We start from the raw sequence: 18,454 nt of genomic DNA, 5'->3' as shown, positions 1-18,454 counted from the left end.
AGGAGGGGGCGGAGATAAGACCACTCACCCTGCAGAAGGAAAAAGAAAGCAGAGCTGTGGGAGGGGCTGAGCAGGCTCCACCCACTGCAAGCTGCCTACAGAAACCTAGAGGAGGGGGGCAGAGATAAGACCACTCACCCTGCAGAAGCAAAAAGAAAGCAGAGCTGTGGGAGGGACTGAGCAGGCTCCACCCACTACAAGCTGCCTACAGAAACCTAGAGGAGGGGGCGGAGATAAGACCAGTCACCCTGCAGAAGGAGAAAGAAAGCAGAGCTGTGGGAGGGACTGAGCAGGCTCCACCCACTACAAGCTGCCTACAGAAACCTAGAGGAGGGGGCGGAGATAAGACCAGTCACCCTGCAGAAGGAGAAAGAAAGCAGAGCTGTGGGAGGGACTGAGCAGGCTCCACCCACCAGAGGCGGCTCTAAGCATTGTGAGGCCTTAGGCAAAACTTGACATGGGGCCCCAATCACGCCCATGATGGGGGGAAAAAATAATTCAAGGACAAGAGCCTCTTCCCCACAACCCTGGCCGGTGGTTGTGGGGGTCTGCGGCCAGGGGACTTATCGGAATCTGGAAGCCCCCTTTAACAAGGCAGCCCCCAGAGATATCTGGGGTGTAGAGGGGTCAGAGTGCTGGGGGGATATCTGGGGTGTAGAGGGGTCAGAATGCTGGGGGATATCTGGGGTGTAGAGGGGTCAGAGTGCTGGGGGGATATCTGGGGTGTAGAAGGGTCAGAGTGCTGGGGGGATATCTGGGGTGTAGAGGGGTCAGAGTGCTGGGGGGATATCTGGGGTGTAGAGGGGTCAGAGTGCTGGGGGGATATCTAGGATGTAGAGGGGTCAGAGTGCTGGGGGGATATCTGGGATGTAGAGGGGTCAGAGTGCTGGGGGGATATCTGGGGTGCAGAGGGGTCAGAGTGCTGGGGGGATATCTGGGGTGTAGAGGGGTCAGAGTGCTGGGGGGATATCTGGGATGTAGAGGGGTCAGAGTGCTGGGGGGATATCTGGGGTGTAGAGGGGTCCGAGTGCTGGGGGGATATCTGGGGTGTAGAGGGGTCAGAGTGCTGGGGGGATATCTGGGGTGTAGAGGGGTCAGAGTGCTGGGGGGATATCTGGGGTGTAGAGGGGTCCGAGTGCTGGGGGGCATCAATCTAGCAGCTTTGTCACTTTATGTATGTAGTATTTGCTGTACAGAATGATTGTTCATGTAGTTAATGCCGATCTCCACCCAAAAGGGGAAGCTCCGCTTGTCTGCCTCCTACCTACTTGATGTCTGTTTACCTGCACTGTCTCCATTGTAGGGGCCCCAGAGCATTACTTTGCCCAGGGGCCCATGATGCTATTAAGACATCCCTGGTGACGGGGCCTCTTTAAATGCACGATGCCCATGTGCGGCAGGCTTGTACCCTTTCTTTATAAAAATCAAAGAGAAGGTAATACCTGTTGAACGGATTTGCACACTTCCAGGCTCCGTTCCGACGCAAGTCTTGTATATCGCCGAGGTAAACGCCGTCCTCTGGACCTCCGTTAGGAAAATAAACTGCTGGAAATCTGGAGCGCGGCTACAATAAATCATTATCTAATTAGGCTTCAGCAGAGAAGAGGTTAACCTCTCAGAAGTCTCACATCTGGCTCGGCTAAGTGTTCCCAGCTGTCAGAGAATCGCAGATCTCTAATAAAGAGCGGAGGGGGGGGGGGGGGCACTATTGGCCGTGTCTTGTAGTCGTGTTCTATGGACAGGACTGGGGGCGGGGCTACTCCGGGCTTCTGACAAGTTTTTTGATTCATATGGAAATTCATGTTCTGTAATAACTGTATTCGGGATCGCGGCGCGGAGAAGTATGGAAAACTACGTGTGGGGCGGCTGAGGACGGGATGGCAACGCCGAGGAAATTTAATCAATGTGCGTTCACATTACATATAATATTTTAGAAAATGTTGCGTCATTGAAATTGTTCTACAGGCAATAAATCAATAGGAACTCATCTAGTATTAACCACTTAAGACCTGGACCATTATGCAGGTTAAGGACCTGGCCCCTTTTTGCGATTCGGCACTGCGTCGCTTTAACTGACAACTTTGCGGTCGTGCGACGTGGCTCCCAAACAAAATTGGCGTCCTTTTTTCCCACAAATAGAGCTTTATTTGGGTGGTATTTGATCACCTTTTCGGTTTTTTAGTTTTTGCGCTCTAAACAAAAATAGAGCGACAATTTAAAAAAAAAACACAATATTTTTTACTTTTTGCTATAATAAATATCCCCCCAAAAAAATATAAAAAAACATATTTTTCCTCAGTTTAGGCCGATACGTATTCTTCTTATTTTTGGTAAAAAAAATCGCAATAAGCGTTTGATTGGTTTGCGCAAAAGTTATAGCGTTTACAAAATAGGGGATAGTTTTTTTATGGCATTTTTTTTTTTTTTTTTTACTAGTAATAGCGGCGATCAACTATTTTTATCGTGACTGCGACATTATGGCCGACACTTTTGGGACCATTGTCATTTTCACAGCAAAAAGTGCTATAAAAATGCATTGTTTTCTGTGAAAATGACAATGGCAGTGAGGGGGTTAACCGCTAGGGGGCGCTGTAGGGGTTAAGTGTGACCTCATGTGTGTTTCTTACTGTAGGGGGGCGTGGCTGTATGTGTGACATCATTGATCGTCGTTCCCTATGACAGGGAACAGACGATCACCGACACTGCCACAGAGAAGGACGGGAAAAGGTGTGTTTACGCTCGCCTTTCCCCGTTCTTCAGCTCCTGTGACCCGATCGCGGGACACCAGCGGCGATCGGGTCCCGAGCTTCGGGCCGGGTTACTGGGCACTTAACCACTTAAGGACCGCCGCTCGACGATGTATGACGACAGAATGGCACGGCTGGACACAAGGGCGTACATGCACGTCCCCTTTAAGAACCCAGCCGTGGGTCGCGAGCGCGCCAGCGCGCTCGAGACCCACGGCTGGGTTCTTAAAGGGGACGTACATGTACGCCCTTGTGTCCAGCCGTGCCATTCTGTCGACATACATCGTCGGGCACGGTCCTTAAGTGATTAAGTGCCCAGTAAGCAAGTGGTTAAATTGACAGGACTAATCTGTGTACCACATGAGCACCTACTGTAGCCAGTCTGTGGGGGGGGGGGGGGGAATTATTGTTGGTTGGTAGAGGGATCAAATACTTATTTTATTCATTTATTTCATTGAAATGCGACTCCGTTTATAAGATTTGTATGGTGTTTTTGATACAAAGGAAGACGCACGATGACGGGCGGATGATAAGTTGCCTATTTCATGTGCAATGCCTGTTCTGGTCTCTCCCCAGGAACTGGTGCCGATGTGTTACAGATGTTCCACCAACAACCCCTTCCTCAACAACCTGGGAAATGTCTGCATCAACTGCCGCCAGGGCTTCGTCTTCTCCGCGTCATCCTATGGTGAGTGGTGCGCTGTGGTCGGAATTGGTACATTAAACAGGATTGATGGACTGCGCATGAGAAAAACGGCTTATACAGCTTTAAAGAACTTGAAGCTGATGTTAAAGCGGGGGTTCACCCTATCAACGAAAAAAACATTTTTTTTTTCTTTTACCATAAAATCAGGCATTGTAGCGCGAGCTACAGTATGCCTGTCCCGAATTTTTTACCCCCGTACTCACCTTGTACGCGTAGATCGAAGATACCGGGGAATGGGCGTGCCTATGGAGACGGAGGATGATTGACGGCCGGCTCTGGCGCGTCACGCTTCTCCGGAAATAGCCGAAATAGGCTTGGCTCTTCACGACGCGTGCGCATAGCCTGTGCGCAGGCGCCGTGAAGAGCCGAGACCTACTCCGGCTGTCTTCGGGGAGAGTGACGTGCCAGGGCCGGCCGTCAATCATCCTCCCTCTCCATAGGCACGCCCATTCCCCGCGGGAGCCGAAATCTACGATGTCAGATTACAAGGTGAGTCCGGGGTTAAAAAAATCGGGACAGGCATACTGTAGCTCGCGCTACAATGCCTGTCTCGATGGTAAAATCGTGTCGGGGGGGGTGAACTACCGCTTTAAGCTTAATCTGCTTGTGTTTTACTTCCCTCCCCATCAACATGCTAATGACATTTTTAAATAAAACCTTTCTGTTTTCGCTACATATGTTATACCCAGTGATGTCATCACTAGGTTTCTGAGCTTCTCTATGCAATGCAGGCAGGCCCATGCTGGTGGGAGGAGCCAGCAGGGTGCTGTACATATAGCCAGATTCAGAGAGAGTTACGCCGGCGTATCAGTAGATACGCCGTCGTAACTCTGAATCTGCGCCGTCGTAAATGTAAGTGTATTCTCAAATTGAGATACACTTAAATCTAGCTAAGATACGACCGCCTGCGCCGTCGTATCTTAGCTGTCTATTTAGGCCGGCCGCTAGGGGCGTGTACGCACTTCATATTGCGCTCCCCAAGAAACGCAGTAGGTCATCCAGGTACCCTATCACAGGGATACTGTGAGGTGGTAATTGCCCCCAAGAACACTCTGGGAGCTGAATGGCAGCTACGACCTGGAAATGGCAGTTCTTGCACTGCAAATCTCAGAAATCCTTGGTGCGGGCGAAAAATCAGGACATGTAGACAAGTGCCCATCTGCAAGACCAACCATTGCCAGGAATGCAGCAGGCACCCTTGCCAGGAATGCAGCAGGCACCCTTGCCAGGAATGCAGCAGGCACCCTTGCCAGGAATGGAGCAGGCACCCTTGCCAGGAATGGAGCAGGCACCCTTGCCAGGAATGGAGCAGGCACCCTTGCCAGGAATGGAGCAGGCACCCTTGCCAGGAATGGAGCAGGCACCCTTGCCAGGAATGGAGCAGGCACCCTTGCCAGGAATGGAGCAGGCACCCTTGCCAGGAATGGAGCAGGCACCCTTGCCAGGAATGGAGCAGGCACCATTGCCAGGAATGCAGCAGGCACCATTGCCATCAGTGCAGCCTGATTGATGCCCATCTGCAGCCTTGGAGGGGACAGGGAGGGGGCAGGACAAGTGCCAACAATTACCTACAGTAGAATTTCCTGTTTACACGGCGGCATCTTTAATAGAAAGTCCCGCCTTCTTTTGATGGACAGAACAGTCGTCCAATGGCAGCGCAAGAGACGGAACTTCCTATTACAGAGGCTGCCTTGTAAACAGGAAATTCTCCTGTGTGTAGGGAACTCTTTCCGCCTCCACCCTGTCCCCTCCAAGGCAGCCAGAATATTTATCTTTTGTGGCCCCTGGCACTGGGAGACCGTCGGGGGCCACAAAAGATATATACCGGTATGTCCAAATAACCAGGCGGGCCGTTCAAAACCAGAACGCGGGACACGATTGGCCCGTGGGCCGGACTTTGGACATGCCTGACCTACTGAAATGACCGCTTCCTGGTGGGATCTCTGGGGTGGGTTCGGACTAGGATCCAAACAGGCCTGAGCTCATCCCTACGGTACACACTGCTCTTATGCACGCTGAACCTGAGTGCACAAGACCTTAGTGCTCACCTTTGGAGGGAATCGATGCTCGTGTCCCTTTTTTTCTGTAAGCTACACATACATCTTCTCCAGGCTGGAATGTACAAATGTCCTTCCAGTGTGATCACCCCCACAAGAGGAATATACAAACCCGAGACTATAATACACAGAGAAAACCATCTCCATGTGTTTCCACCTTCTTCAGAGAGCACTTTGTGTGTTTTTTCTTTAATGGGTCAATTACTCCGAGACATACAAGTTAATCTAATGCCTGAGCCTACTGGTAATCTTCTGGAATTTATGTCTAAACTCCTCTTGACAGAAGATGACATGTTTGGAGGGGCGCTTTAATTGAATTTAAAGGGCATCCCAACCTTTCATAAAATAAATAAATAAATGGATAACTTCTTAACAACCTTCCCGCTCCTCCTGTCCCCGCTGCACTTTCCTGGCATCATCTGCCACCCATGTCTGCCGGTGTAGTTATCCATACACTTGTAAATTCAATACTCGGAACACCTGTGCATCCCCGTGTGGGCAATCGCAGCCCTTGCAGGGTGTACGCAGGGCTGTCTTAATGAGTGGGCACTGCCCAGGGGCCCCAGCTACATGGGGGGGCCCTGCACTTTCCCCAGAGCAGTTGGTCCTTGAGCCCACACTGCCCCATGATGGCACTGAGAGTGATGGGTACACAGGGGAGGCAGGCTGGCAGCAGTGCGCTGTGCTGTGCAGAACGATGTCTGCCTCCTACCTACTTGATGTCTGTTTACCTGCGCTGTCTCCATTGTAGGGGCACAAAGCATTACTTTGCCCAGGGGTCCATGATAGGGTGACCACATTTCCAAACTGCCATTCAGGGACACCCTCTCCTTCACAACAATTTTCCAATTTTAAAGGCTTATATGCACGTAATTGGCCATAATAGGGGTATGGGGGGTTCGGGTACTGCCTTGGGGCACTTGTATCGATGCAAAAAATGTTTTTAAAAAATGTTCAGGAGCAGTGATTCAATCTATGCAGCAATAAAAAATGAACAATTCCTCTAAATATAGTGCCTGGGGGGTCCCCTTAGTCTGCCTGTAAAGTGGTGTATGTGTATGTGTATAGAACCTGCCGCAGCAAAAAATCAAATGTCTAAAGAAAAAAGTCAGTTGCAGCTATTGAAAAAAAAAGCACAAAAAACATAGTGCCCCCTCCCCCTAGTCCATACTAGACCTCTCGGGCTCTTCCCCACCCCAAAGCACCTTGTCCCCATCTTACTCTGACTGGTGGTTGTGGTGGCATGCAGGCAGGGGGATTATCAGAATCTGGAAGCCCCCAAAGGGTCTGGAATGGACTAGGGGAGGGGGACCCACGCCTTTCTTTTTTATTGGCAGCTTTTTTTTTATTATTATTATTTAGCTGTCAGCGGGTAAGCCCATTGACAGCTGAAGACTCATCAGTTGTTAAAGAATTTGGCTTTCCAGCCCCGCTCCTTAACTACCAGCTTTTACTGCGCCCTGGTTGAGCGCAGTGCATTGTGGGGCGAACACCCTGGGCTGGGAAACAGACAGTTTCCACCTGTCGGCTCATCGGGTGGCTGTGTCAGTTTCATTCCGGGACACTGTATTGTCCCGGAATGAAGGTACACGGGACAGAACTGCAAAATGTGGGACTGTCCCGGGCAACCAGGGACACGTGGTCGCCCTAGTCCATGATGCTATTAAGATCGCCCCGGGTGTACGCTTTAGTAGGCCTGTGTGTACAAGGCCTAAATAGAATCTGGGCTAATTAATCTCTTTTTAATTTTATTCTAACATTCCAGGATGGCACGGTGCAGTTTTTCAATGGCAAGCCCGGGAATGCTGCATCGTCAGTTACCGGCGGTCATCTTTTCTGCTGTGTTAGAAGATTCCGAATGTGTTTTGAGCCGCTGAGACGTTTTCTGTTGTATTAGTGAGACAGGCAGAGTATACAGCCACAGCGGTAATTACAGGACACTGGGTTAATCCTTGCTAATCTATGCACAACAGGCATTAGCAGACTGTTAGGTGATACGTCTGTCATTTAAAGCTATATTTATCCGGGTTGGAATAACTTACAGATACTGCGGAGAGTGAAGAAGACTCGGCCCCCCCTAGTGTAATGAGATCTCCCTAAAACTAGGCAATAGGGCCGCAACGGATCAAAAAACTCACGGTTCGGATCGTTCCTCGGATCAGATTCACAGATCGAATCGGCAAAAAAAAGACAAACAAGTTTTGTCTTTTTGTTTATTAACACTTTAAAAACATTTTAACTGGTTGCCGACCAGCCGCCGCAGTTCTACGGCGGCAGGTCGGCTCTCCTGCGTGAGAGCCGTAGCTCTACGTCGGCAGGCGAATCGGGCACTTGCTCCTGACTCCTGCGCGCATGCCTGGCGGTCGCGATCACCGCCGGGCACATGCGATCGCTCGTTACAGAGCGGGGGCCGGGAGCTGTGTGTGTAAACACACAGCTCCCGGTTCTGTCAGGGGGAGAAATGAACAGAAGATCAGTCGTTTCCCCTAGTGAGGCCACCCCCCTACAGTTAGAACACACCCAGGGAACATACGTAACCCCTTCCCCGCCTCCTAGTGTTAACCCCTTCCCTGCCAGTGGCATTTTTATAGTAATCCAATGCATTTTTATAGCACTGATCGCTATAAAAATGCCAATGGTCCCAAAAATGTGTCAGAAGTGTCCGCCATAATGTCGCAGTACCGAAAAAAAATCGCTGATCGCCGCCATTACTAGTAAAAGAAAAATATTATTAAAAATGCCATAAAACTATCCCCTATTTTGTAAACGCTATAACTTTCACGCAAACCAATCAATAAACGCTTATTGCGATTTTTTTTTTTTTTTTTTTTACGAAAAATAAGTAGAAGAATACATATCGGCCTAAACTGAGGAATTTTTTTTTTTTTATATATATATTTTTGGGGGATATTTATTATAGTAAAAAGTAAAAAATATTATTTTTTTTTTTTTTTAATTGTCGCTCTATTTTTGTTTATAGCGCAACAACTAAGAACCGCAGAGGTGATCAAATACCACCAAAAGAAAGTTCTATTTGTGGGAAAAAAAAGGACACCAATTTTGTATGGGAGCCACGTCGCACGACCGCGTAATTGTCAGTTAAAGCGACGCAGTGCCGAATCGCAAAAAGTGCTCTGGTCTTTGACCAGCAATATGATATGTAATATCCACATTCTCCCCACTGTAATATGTAATAGGCCGCCGCCGGGTGTAGCAAGATGGCCGCCAAGGCTTTTCCTAAGACAGCTCAATCTGCGGATCGCGTGGTGTCGATCCAAACATGTTGACCCGTTCGGATCACGGATCAATGACGATCCGTTGCACCAGAACTAGGCAATAAATTGACAGCTTCAATAAAATTGTTGATCCCATCTCCTTGCGGCTTATTAAAACCACCTTCTTGGTTCTCAACCAGCCACTGCCGCGGCTTCCCTCATCAAGGGCCTCTAACCAGCTGCAGATCCCCTGACCTCCTACACTGCCTCGACGCATTCATATTCCCCCCCCCCCCCCCAAATTGCGACCTCTCATAGCCGTCTGCAAGGCCCTCAACCTCCCACAGGCCCCTGAAAGCCCTTGCCTCCTACAGTGCACCCCAACTTCCCACAGTGCCGCCCAGCCCCCTGCAATTTCCCCTAGCGTGCTGCAGAGCATCCAACTACACTGAACCCCCCCCCTATAGTGCACCCAGAATCCAAATATGTCCCTCAGTGTCCTCCCTTTTTTTTCCCAACAGTGCCCCCAGCTTTTTTCACAGATCCCATACCCAGTAGTTGCCCTCAGCCCTCTTCAGTAACCTCCATTCCTTACAGGGTCACCGAGTCTGCTGCAGAGTCCCCTAACCCCGCCCAGAATGACCCCCAAACCGCACCCCCCTCCAGCATTTCAATACATATTTTTTTGCATTTCCATACTTTCAGGGCCGGATTCAGGTAGATCTGCGCATTTTTATGGCGGCGCAGCGTATCGTATTTACGCTACGCCGCCGTAAGTCAGTGAGGCAAGTGCTGTATTCACAAAGCACTTGCCTCCTAAGTTCCGGCGGCGTAGCGTAAATGGGGCCGGCGTAAGCGTGCCTAATTCAAGTGAGGATGAGGGGGCGTGTTTTATGTTAATTATTGGTGACCCGACGTGATTGACGTTTTTCCCGAACGGCGCATGCGCCGTCCGTAGAATTTCACAGTGTGCATTGCTCCAAAGTACGCCACAAGGACGTCATTGGTTTCGACGTGAACGTAAATTATGTCCAGCCCCATTCACGGACGAGTTACGCAAACAACGTAAAATTTTTAAATTTCGACGCGGGAACGACGACCATACTTAACATTGGCTACGCCACCTAGGGGGCAGGTTTATCTTTACACAGCGTATCTCTTACGGAAACGGCGTATCTTTACTGCGACGGGCAAGCGTACGTTCGTGAATCGGCGTATCTAGTCATTTACATATTCTACGCCGAAATCAACGGAAGCGACATCTAGCGGCCAGCGGAAAAATTGCACCCTAAGATACGACGGCGCAGGCCGTCGTATCTTGGCTAGGTTTAAGTGTATCTCAGTTTGAGAATACACTTAAACTTACGACAGGCTTAGATTCCGAGTTACGTCGGCGTAGCTACTGATACGCCGGCGTAACTCTTTGTGAATCCAGCCCTCATTGTGTAAGTATAAACTTTTTTTTGTTTGTTTTTTGTTTTTTCTTTCTTGGAAGACTTTGCAGGGCCCCGATCTCAATAAGTCTGAGAACCCCTGATCTACGGAGCTGATTGGTTCCTTTTCCTCTATCTCCGCACGCATATCGTTAGCACTGTTTGATTAATTAGTTGTTTATAGTGTCTGTCTCCCCCTCCTCCACACACCTCTGCGCTCATCCCCTGTCATCACACTCAGCAACACGCAGCGCTGCGAGACAGATTACCTCTCACCTTCCAAGCTGATTTGCGGTTTATCCAGAAAGATATTAAGGTTGACTTTAACAACTCTGCTCAAGGATTCTCCTCCTCAGCGCCAGGCGTAGAATTATTCTCAGCCATCCACCGAAAAAGGCAACGGTGGGAAAAAACACACCCGATAATTACATAGATTACAGATTAATAACACAAATATGGAGCTGTGCTTTTAAAGTTTTATAGAACTAAGAAGCCTGCGCTTGGAGGGGGGGGGGGGGGGAGCTCACACAAAGGTCATACAACCTCCATGCTGATATTGTTCAGATAGGGAACTGAGCTGTGAACCCCAGTGCGGTGTTTGCCAGTAGACCACCATACTGCTCTGTTAGCCGAGTCTCACTCCGGTTTTGTGTCTTCTATGATTACAGAAATTCTTCCTCTGGTGGAATTTTATCTGGAAGAAGGGATTTCTGATGAAGAGGCCATGTCACTCATCAACCTGGAAGCTCCTCGAAGTCACCCCAATAAAGACAAGTGGAAGGAAATGTCCTCGGCTGGTATCCTTTGTACTCAAAGTGATTCTTCTTCTTTCTTCTTCCCCTTCTTCCTTCTTTTTTCTTCCTTCTTCCTCTTCTTCCTTCTTTCTCTTCTTCCTACTTCCTTTTTCCTCTTCTTCCTTTTTCCTCTTCTTCCTTTTTCCTCTTCTTCCTTTTTCCTCTTCTTCCTTCTTCTTCCTTCTTCCTTCTTCCTCTTCTTCCTCCTTCTTTCTTTCTTCCTCCTTTCTTTCTTTCTTCCTTCCTTCCTTCCTTCCTTCCTTCCTTCCTTCCTTCCTTCCTTCCTTCTTCTTCCTTCCTTCTTCTTCCTTCCTTCTTCTTCCTTCTTTCTTCTTCCTTCCTTCTTCTTCCTTCTTCCTCTTCTTCCTTCTTCCTCTTCTTCCTCCTTCTTTCTTTCTTCCTCCTTCTTTCTTTCTTCCTCCTTCTTTCTTTCTTCCTCCTTCTTTCTTTCTTCCTCCTTCTTTCTTTCTTCCTTCCTTCCTTCCTTCCTTCCTTCCTTCCTTCTTCTTCCTTCCTTCTTCTTCCTTCTTTCTTCTTCTTCCTTCCTTCTTCTTCTTCTTCCTTCCTTCCTTCCTTCCTTCCTTCCTTCCTTCCTTCCTTCCTTCCTTTCTCCTTCCTTTCTCCTTCCTTTCTCCTTCCTTTCTCCTTCCTTTCTCCTTCCTTTCTTCTTCCTTTCTCCTTCCTTTCTCCTTCCTTCCTTCCTTCCTTCCTTCCTTCCTTCTTCCTTCCTTCTTTCTATCTTCTTCCTTCTTCCCTCCTCCTTTTCCTCTTTCTCCTCCTTTTCCTCTTGCTCCTCCTCCTTTTCCTCTTGCTCCTCCTCCTCTTGCTCCTCCTCCTCTTGCTCGTCCTCCTCTTCCTCTTGCTCCTCCTCCTCTTCCTCCTCCTCCTCCTCACTGTATGGATTATTCATGATGTTTTTATATGAAAATGAATGCCTTTTTAATATTTTTCAATAGAAATGTGATCTTTTTATATATTCACTGTTTTGGCATCTAAAAAAAAAATCCCATCCTTTACTTTTCCTCCCTACTTTGGTCACTGCACAAGTTTGTCAGCAGGCTCGCAGCCAATGATTTTAGCTGTGAACATGCTGGTGGCTGTGGCCAATCACAGCACAGATCTGGCTGGTTTCTTGTCCCCGGATTTAATGTACCATTCAGATCTGAAATCAGGAAAGAAAAGCCAGCCAGTCTGTAAGTGAGTACAATCAGCACACATACACTTGTTAGGCACACAGTTAAAGGGGTTGTAAAGCTTTGTGTTTTTTCACCTTAATGCATCCTATGCATTAGGGTGAAAAAACACCTGGCAGTCACCGGCCCCCGAGCCCCTGTTTTACTTACCTGAGACCTGAATCTTCTTGGGCGCGATCCTGTGTTGCTTTAGCCGAGTTCTAGTCGGCTCTTTATTGGATGATTGATAGCAGCGCAGCTATTGGCCTCCGCTGCTGTCAATCAAATCGATGACGTGGCGCTGGGGGGGCAGGGCCGAGTGATACAATCGGCAGCTATGGCCGCCGATTGTATCACGCGGGAGCGCGCCCGCAAGCCAACTCCCTTCCTAGAGAAGGGTTAGCTCTTGCGTGGAGGAGCCGAGACAGCCGCTGATGGACCCCAGAAGACGTGGATCGGGGCCACTCTGTGCAAAACAAACTACACAGTGGAGGTAAGTCTAACATGTTATTATTAAAAAAAAAAAAAAAACTAACCCATTATACCCCTTTGATTGCCCTCCTGATCACCACTGTCACCCAGCCAGTGTCATTGGTACAGTATCGCTGTACAGAATTATCACTGATCACTGTATTAGTGTCACTAGGGATGTCAGTTAGTGTCAGATTGTCCGCCACATTATCACAGTTGCACTATAAATCCATGATCACCGCCATTACTATTGAACTGCCAGTGGATACGCACAGGTGGGAGGGGGGGGGAGGGGAGGGGAAATCTTTCAGACGTCCTCTTCCTCCTTAAAGTCCATCAGGTGATAGTCTCTGTCTGTCTGGATCTGTAATCCTGGTCATGATCAGAACTATACTAGTGTCCCTAATAGTATAGTGTCCCCAAAAACGCAGTGTTAGCTGGATCAGCCCTGATCACTGCCAGCACTTGCGACATGCAGTAGAATACATTTTACCCTAAATTTTTGAAGACATTTTATTGGATATGTTTTATAACAGAAAGTACAAAAAAGTAGGCAACCTGGGGCCCTCTGGCTACAAGTCCCATCATGCCTCTGGGAGTAATTATAACTGCCAGCCTTGCAATGCCTCATGGGAAATGTAGTTCCACAACTGCTGGAGGGCCCCCAGGTTGCCTACCTCTGACCTAGAGGTCAAAATACAGAGTTTTGAGTTGATGGCCCTAACAAAAAAAAAAAAAAAGATACACAGACGCTGAGACTAGATGATGACGAGCCCTTCGTGGACGATGACCCCTTCACAGCAAAGTTAAGTTTTGAGGTGAGTGACCAGTTCCAAATGTAGAAGATACAGAAGATGTACGATGGAGCAATCGGGTCATGGTGTCGGCTATAAAAGTACAGTAAAACCTTGGTTTGCGAGCATAATTCGTTCCAGCAACATGCTTGTAATCCAAAGCACTTGTATATCAAAGCATTTTTTTTTACAGGGTATAAAAGAGAAGAGAGGCGCCTCTAAGCGTAGCAATAAGTTGCTGAATGTTGTACCTTCATTAAATGTAACCATATTGTTACACTTAGAGGGGCCTCTCTTCTCTTTTATACTCGGTTGTGACATGACGCCACTCTTATATCAAGACAGGGCTCGACAAAATCTGGGCGCCAGGTCGCAATTGCAACAAGAAATTGTGACCTGGCGCCCGCCGGTAATCGAGGCCGCGGCTTTGCGGCCTAGAAGGCCGCAAAGCCGCGGCCTCAATTACCGGCCGTCGCGGGCCCGCATCGATCGCGCGGTATGGGAGATGGGGGTGCACGGAGGCACAGGATCCTGTGTCTCCGTGCACCCCACCTCCACGCGAACGTGGCCGCGGCTTTGCAGCCTTGTGAAGGCCCAAGCTTGCTTCTGTGACCTGGCACCATCTGGTGGTGACCGTTGGCATTACAAGTAAAACAGCAGTTCCAATGTGTGTGTGTGTTTTTTTTTTTTACTGTTTTCACTGCCCTCTTCTTCCCTCTAATTAGAACCCCCAAACATTATGTATATTTTTTTATTCTAACACCCTAGAGAATAAAATGGTGGTTGTTGCAATACTTTCTGTCACACAGTATTTGCGCAGCGGTCTTACAAACGCACTTTTTTGGGGAAAAAATACACTTTTTTTAACAAAAAAAATAAGACAACAGTAAAGTTATCCCATTTTTTTTTTTATTTATTGTGAAAGATAATGTTACGCCGAGTAAATTGATACCCAACATGTTACGCTCTAAAATTGCGTCCGCTCGTGGAATGCCGACAAACTTTTACTGTTTAAAAAGGGGACGTTTAAAAAAATTCTACAAGTTGCATGTTTTGAGTTACAGAGGAAGGTCTAGGGCTAGAATTATTGCTCTCGCTCTAACGATCGTGGCGATACCTCACATGTGTGGTTTGAATACCGTTTACATATGCGCTACTCACGTATGTGTTCGCTTCTGTGCGCGAGCTCGTCGGGACGGGGCGCGTTTTCTGGCTCCTAACTTTTTTAGCTGGCTCCTAGATTCCAAGCAAATTTGTCAAACCCTGTATCAAGACATCGCTTGTATATCAAGGCAAAACATTTTGCTTGTCTTGCAAAACGCTCTCAAACCAAGTTACTCTCAAACCAAGGTTTTACTGTAAATAAAAAACTCAAATTACCCAAAACAACCACAGCAAATGGGTTACATACAGTATATAATACCTGAGAAATGATTTGTGACTCTGTATTTTCTCCTGCAGCAAGGCGGCTCGGAGTTTGTCCCTGTGGTTGTGTCCCGTTCCGTCCTGAGAGCCATGAGCAGGAGGGACATCATGGTGAAGCGTTGGCCACACCCTCTGAAGTGGCAGTACTTCCGCTCGCTGCTCCCCGATGTCTCCATCACCATGTGCCAGTCTTGTTTCCAGGTATGCGATTCCTTTCCTGATGAGAAAGCATTCCCAAAAGTCCAGGACCTTTCCCTTTCCCCCTCCAGAAAAAGAGGACCCAAGTTTTTTGGTTCAGTCTGGCTCAGTGGCAGGAATAGTGCCCCATCATTGGTGTCGTTGGGAGAAATAGTGTCCCATCATTGGTGTCATAGGGAGGAATAGTGCCCCATCATTGGTGTCATAGGGAGGAATAGTGTCCCATCATTGGTGTCAGTGGGAGGAATAGTGTCCCATCATTGGCGTTAGTGGGAGGAATAGTGTCCCATCATTGGCGTCAGTGGGAGGAATAGTGTCCCATCATTGGCGTCAGTGGGAGGAATAGTGTCCCGTCTTTGGGAGAAATAGTGTCCCATCATTGGTATTAATGGGAGAAATAGTGTCCCATCATTGGTATTAATGGGAGAAATAGTGTCCCATCATTGGTGTCTTTGGGAGAAATAGTGTCCCATCATTGGTATTAATGGGAGAAATAGTGTCCCATCATTGGTATTAGTTGGAATAACGGAGCACCTTCATTGGTGTCAGTTGAAGGACGGAATGGTGCCCCAAAATAAAGTCAAGCAAAGGGGCTCATCTGGCCCGCGGCCGCAATTTGGACACCACTGTCATAGAAGAATACGAAAAAACAAACAAGGAAAGACGTTTTTTCTTAACAATTAAATTATCTTTTTCTTGAACTAGTAGTAATGTTTTGCAAAGTTGTTTCTTTTCATTATTATTATTATTATTATTATTATTATTATTATTATTATTATTTTTCTACAATGATATTCTCTGTGACATAAATTTAGACCTGCTGTGACCTCATAAAACCTAATAAGAAGATTAAACCTGGAGGTGTATTAATACTCCTCCTCCTCCTCCCCCCCCCCCCTGTATAATCTCTGGGTGTTTCATTCTTATAACCTCTACACTGAACATTATTCTCATCTCTCATATCTCCAGATATATAAATTGTCATCTAACAAGTGGAAGATCTGATTGAGCCACTTAGGCAAAATGTGCTTGAAAAACAAACCTTTCCTTTTTTTTTTTTTTTTTGTAGAAGGTGTTTTTTTTTTAATGAGAGGTGTATTTAGGGGAGTTTAGTTTGTTTCATTTTGTGGTCCTTGTGTGTGTATATTTAATCATTTGTGTACCGTGAAGCTTGTATATACTCGAGTATAAGCCGACCCGAATACAAGCCGAGGCACCTAATTTTACCACAAAAAACTGGGAAAACTTATTGACTCGAGTATAAGTCTGGGGTGTCCATCTGCATGCCTCACTTTGCCTCACTGAATCCATGTGCATGCCTCGCCGTGCCCATGCCTCGCCGTGCCCATGCCTCGCCGTGCCCATGCCTCGCTGTGCCCATGCCTCGCTGTGCCCATGCCTCGCTGTGCCCATGCCTCGCCGTGCCCACGCCTCACTGTGCCCATGCCTCACTGTGCCCATGCCTCACTGTGCCCATGCCTCACTGTGCCCATGCCTCACTGTGCCCGTGCCTCACCGTGCCCATGCCTCACTGTGCCCATGACTAGACTGACGTTTAACATGGGAGTCTATGGAAGGGGTGCCCGGCTTTGAAAAATCGGTGCTTCCCGGCCGTAGGTCCCCCAGACAACAAGCTTTTCACACTTGTAGAGGAGAAATTGAGCTACACGTGTGCCAAGTTCCGGGTCCAGGGGACCTACGACCCACCGGTACCGGGTCCCCAAATTCACCGGAGAAATGACCGTTTAACCTGGGAGTCTATGGAAGGGGTGCCCGGCTTTGAAAAATCGGTGCTCCCCGGCCGTACGTCCTCCAGACAATAAACTTTGCACACTTGTAGAGGAAGAGTGGGGCAATATGTGTGCCAAGTTTGGGGTCCTGGGGACCTACGGCCGGCTGGTACCAGGTCCCCAAAGTCCAGGAGATCAGGCACAAAAAGGTGACTCGAGTATAAGCCGAGGGGGGCATTTTCAGCACCAAAAAAATGTGCTGAAAAACTCGGCTTATACTCTAGTATATACGGTATACTGTATGTTCTTTTTGTAAGCAAAGCAGCAGCCACTGATCAATCTGTTATAGAATGCAGGATTTTCGGCAGTGGCGGCCCGTTCATTAGGGGTGCCGCCCCCCCTAATCTATGCGCCCGCCCCTCTCATCTACATGCAGAGTAGTAAAGGCAGAAGGTGCATTCTGTGCATTAAGATAAAAAATTGTGTAGCCGCCCCCCTCCCCCCGCACCCCCTAATTACTTACCTGAGCCTCTTCTCTCTCCAGCGCAGTCCACAAATGTCTTAGCCGTCCAGGACACTCGCCGTCTGGGACACTCCTCCTGATTGGCTGAGACACAGGATCGGCGCCATTGGCTCCCACGGCTGTCATTTAAAGTCAGCCAATCGGGGGAGAAAGGGGGCGGGGCCCGGTCGGGGCTCCGTGTCTGAATGAATACACAGAGCTCTGACTCAGCTCGGGTGCCCCCTATAGAAAGCTGCTGGCTGAGGGGGCACTCGATAGGAGGGAGGGGCCAGTAGCAGCAAAGAGGATAGGAGGGAGGGGCCAGTAGCAGCAAAGAGGGGCACGAGAAGAGTAGGAGCTGGGCTGCGCTGTGCAAAACCAACTGCACAGAGGAGGTAAGTATGACATGTTTGTTATTAAAAAAAAAAAAAAACAAGACTTTACAATCACTTTATGCCGGCCATTGGTTGTAGGGAAGAAAATTACATATCTATGGCCTACCTTTCTTATAACGCCCATTGATTGATCCCACCTGTTCAGGTCTTGCCGTATCTCATTGCTTCCTTCCCTTTATAGTTTGTCCCTCCATGTTGATTTGATACAATATCTTTTATTTTATTCTTTTTTTTCCAGATGTTTCACACCGAGGACTACGAACTTCTGGTCCTGCAGCACAACTGCTGCCCCTATTGCCGGAAACCCATGGAGGACCCCGGCCAGTGACATTCCCCGCCTGGACCCTATATACTCTACCAGCACTGATAGTCAATCCATAATTCAAATAATATTTTTATATAATTTATTAAATCTTTTTCTACATACTGCCTGTGTCTGGTTTGTGCTGATTATGATGTCATCTGTAGGAAAATTGGCTGTGAAAAGTGTTGTCTCACAGCCACGGACAATAATTTGGGTCCAGTTTATGGTTCTGCATCCCATTTTAGTTCTTATTATTCAAAAGAGGACGATTCTCTGGTATACCAGCATTGGCCCAGATTCACAAAGAGCGGGCGCACATTACGCCAACGCAGCGCAGAGAGGCAAGCATGGAATTCACCAAGCCAGTGCTCCCAACGCAGCGCTGGGTTTCGAAGGCGTACGCCGGCGTAGGATATAATGGATTCATAATGGAGTAAGCACATTCATCACGCTGTAACAGACAGAAAAGCGCAAATCGTCTTTTACTAACACGGAATCAGCTAAAGCAGCC

The 18,454-nt window shown here is 48.1% G+C and overlaps 1 protein-coding gene across 2 annotated transcripts in view; it reads left to right on the top strand.

Moving 5' to 3' along the window:
- The window catches only part of IFT122 (intraflagellar transport 122), an 82,293-nt gene extending 64,227 nt beyond the window's left edge, over positions 1-18,066 (top strand). For both annotated transcript variants that reach the window (XM_040358861.1, XM_040358860.1), the window contains exons 25-29: positions 3,324-3,435; positions 10,827-10,955; positions 13,337-13,413; positions 14,851-15,015; positions 17,878-18,066. In XM_040358861.1, coding sequence (XP_040214795.1) covers positions 3,324-3,435; positions 10,827-10,955; positions 13,337-13,413; positions 14,851-15,015; positions 17,878-17,967 — 573 coding nt within the window. In that variant the 3' untranslated portion in view covers positions 17,968-18,066. The remainder of the gene's footprint in view (positions 1-3,323; positions 3,436-10,826; positions 10,956-13,336; positions 13,414-14,850; positions 15,016-17,877) is intronic.
- Positions 18,067-18,454: the final 388 nt, after the last annotated feature.

The sequence above is a fragment of the Rana temporaria genome, chromosome 7, assembly GCF_905171775.1.
Source record: "Rana temporaria chromosome 7, aRanTem1.1, whole genome shotgun sequence".
In the NCBI taxonomy this organism is placed as follows: Eukaryota; Metazoa; Chordata; class Amphibia; order Anura; family Ranidae; genus Rana; species Rana temporaria.
Note: the sequence above shows the minus strand (reverse complement) of the source record. Positions and strands in the feature narration are given on the sequence as shown.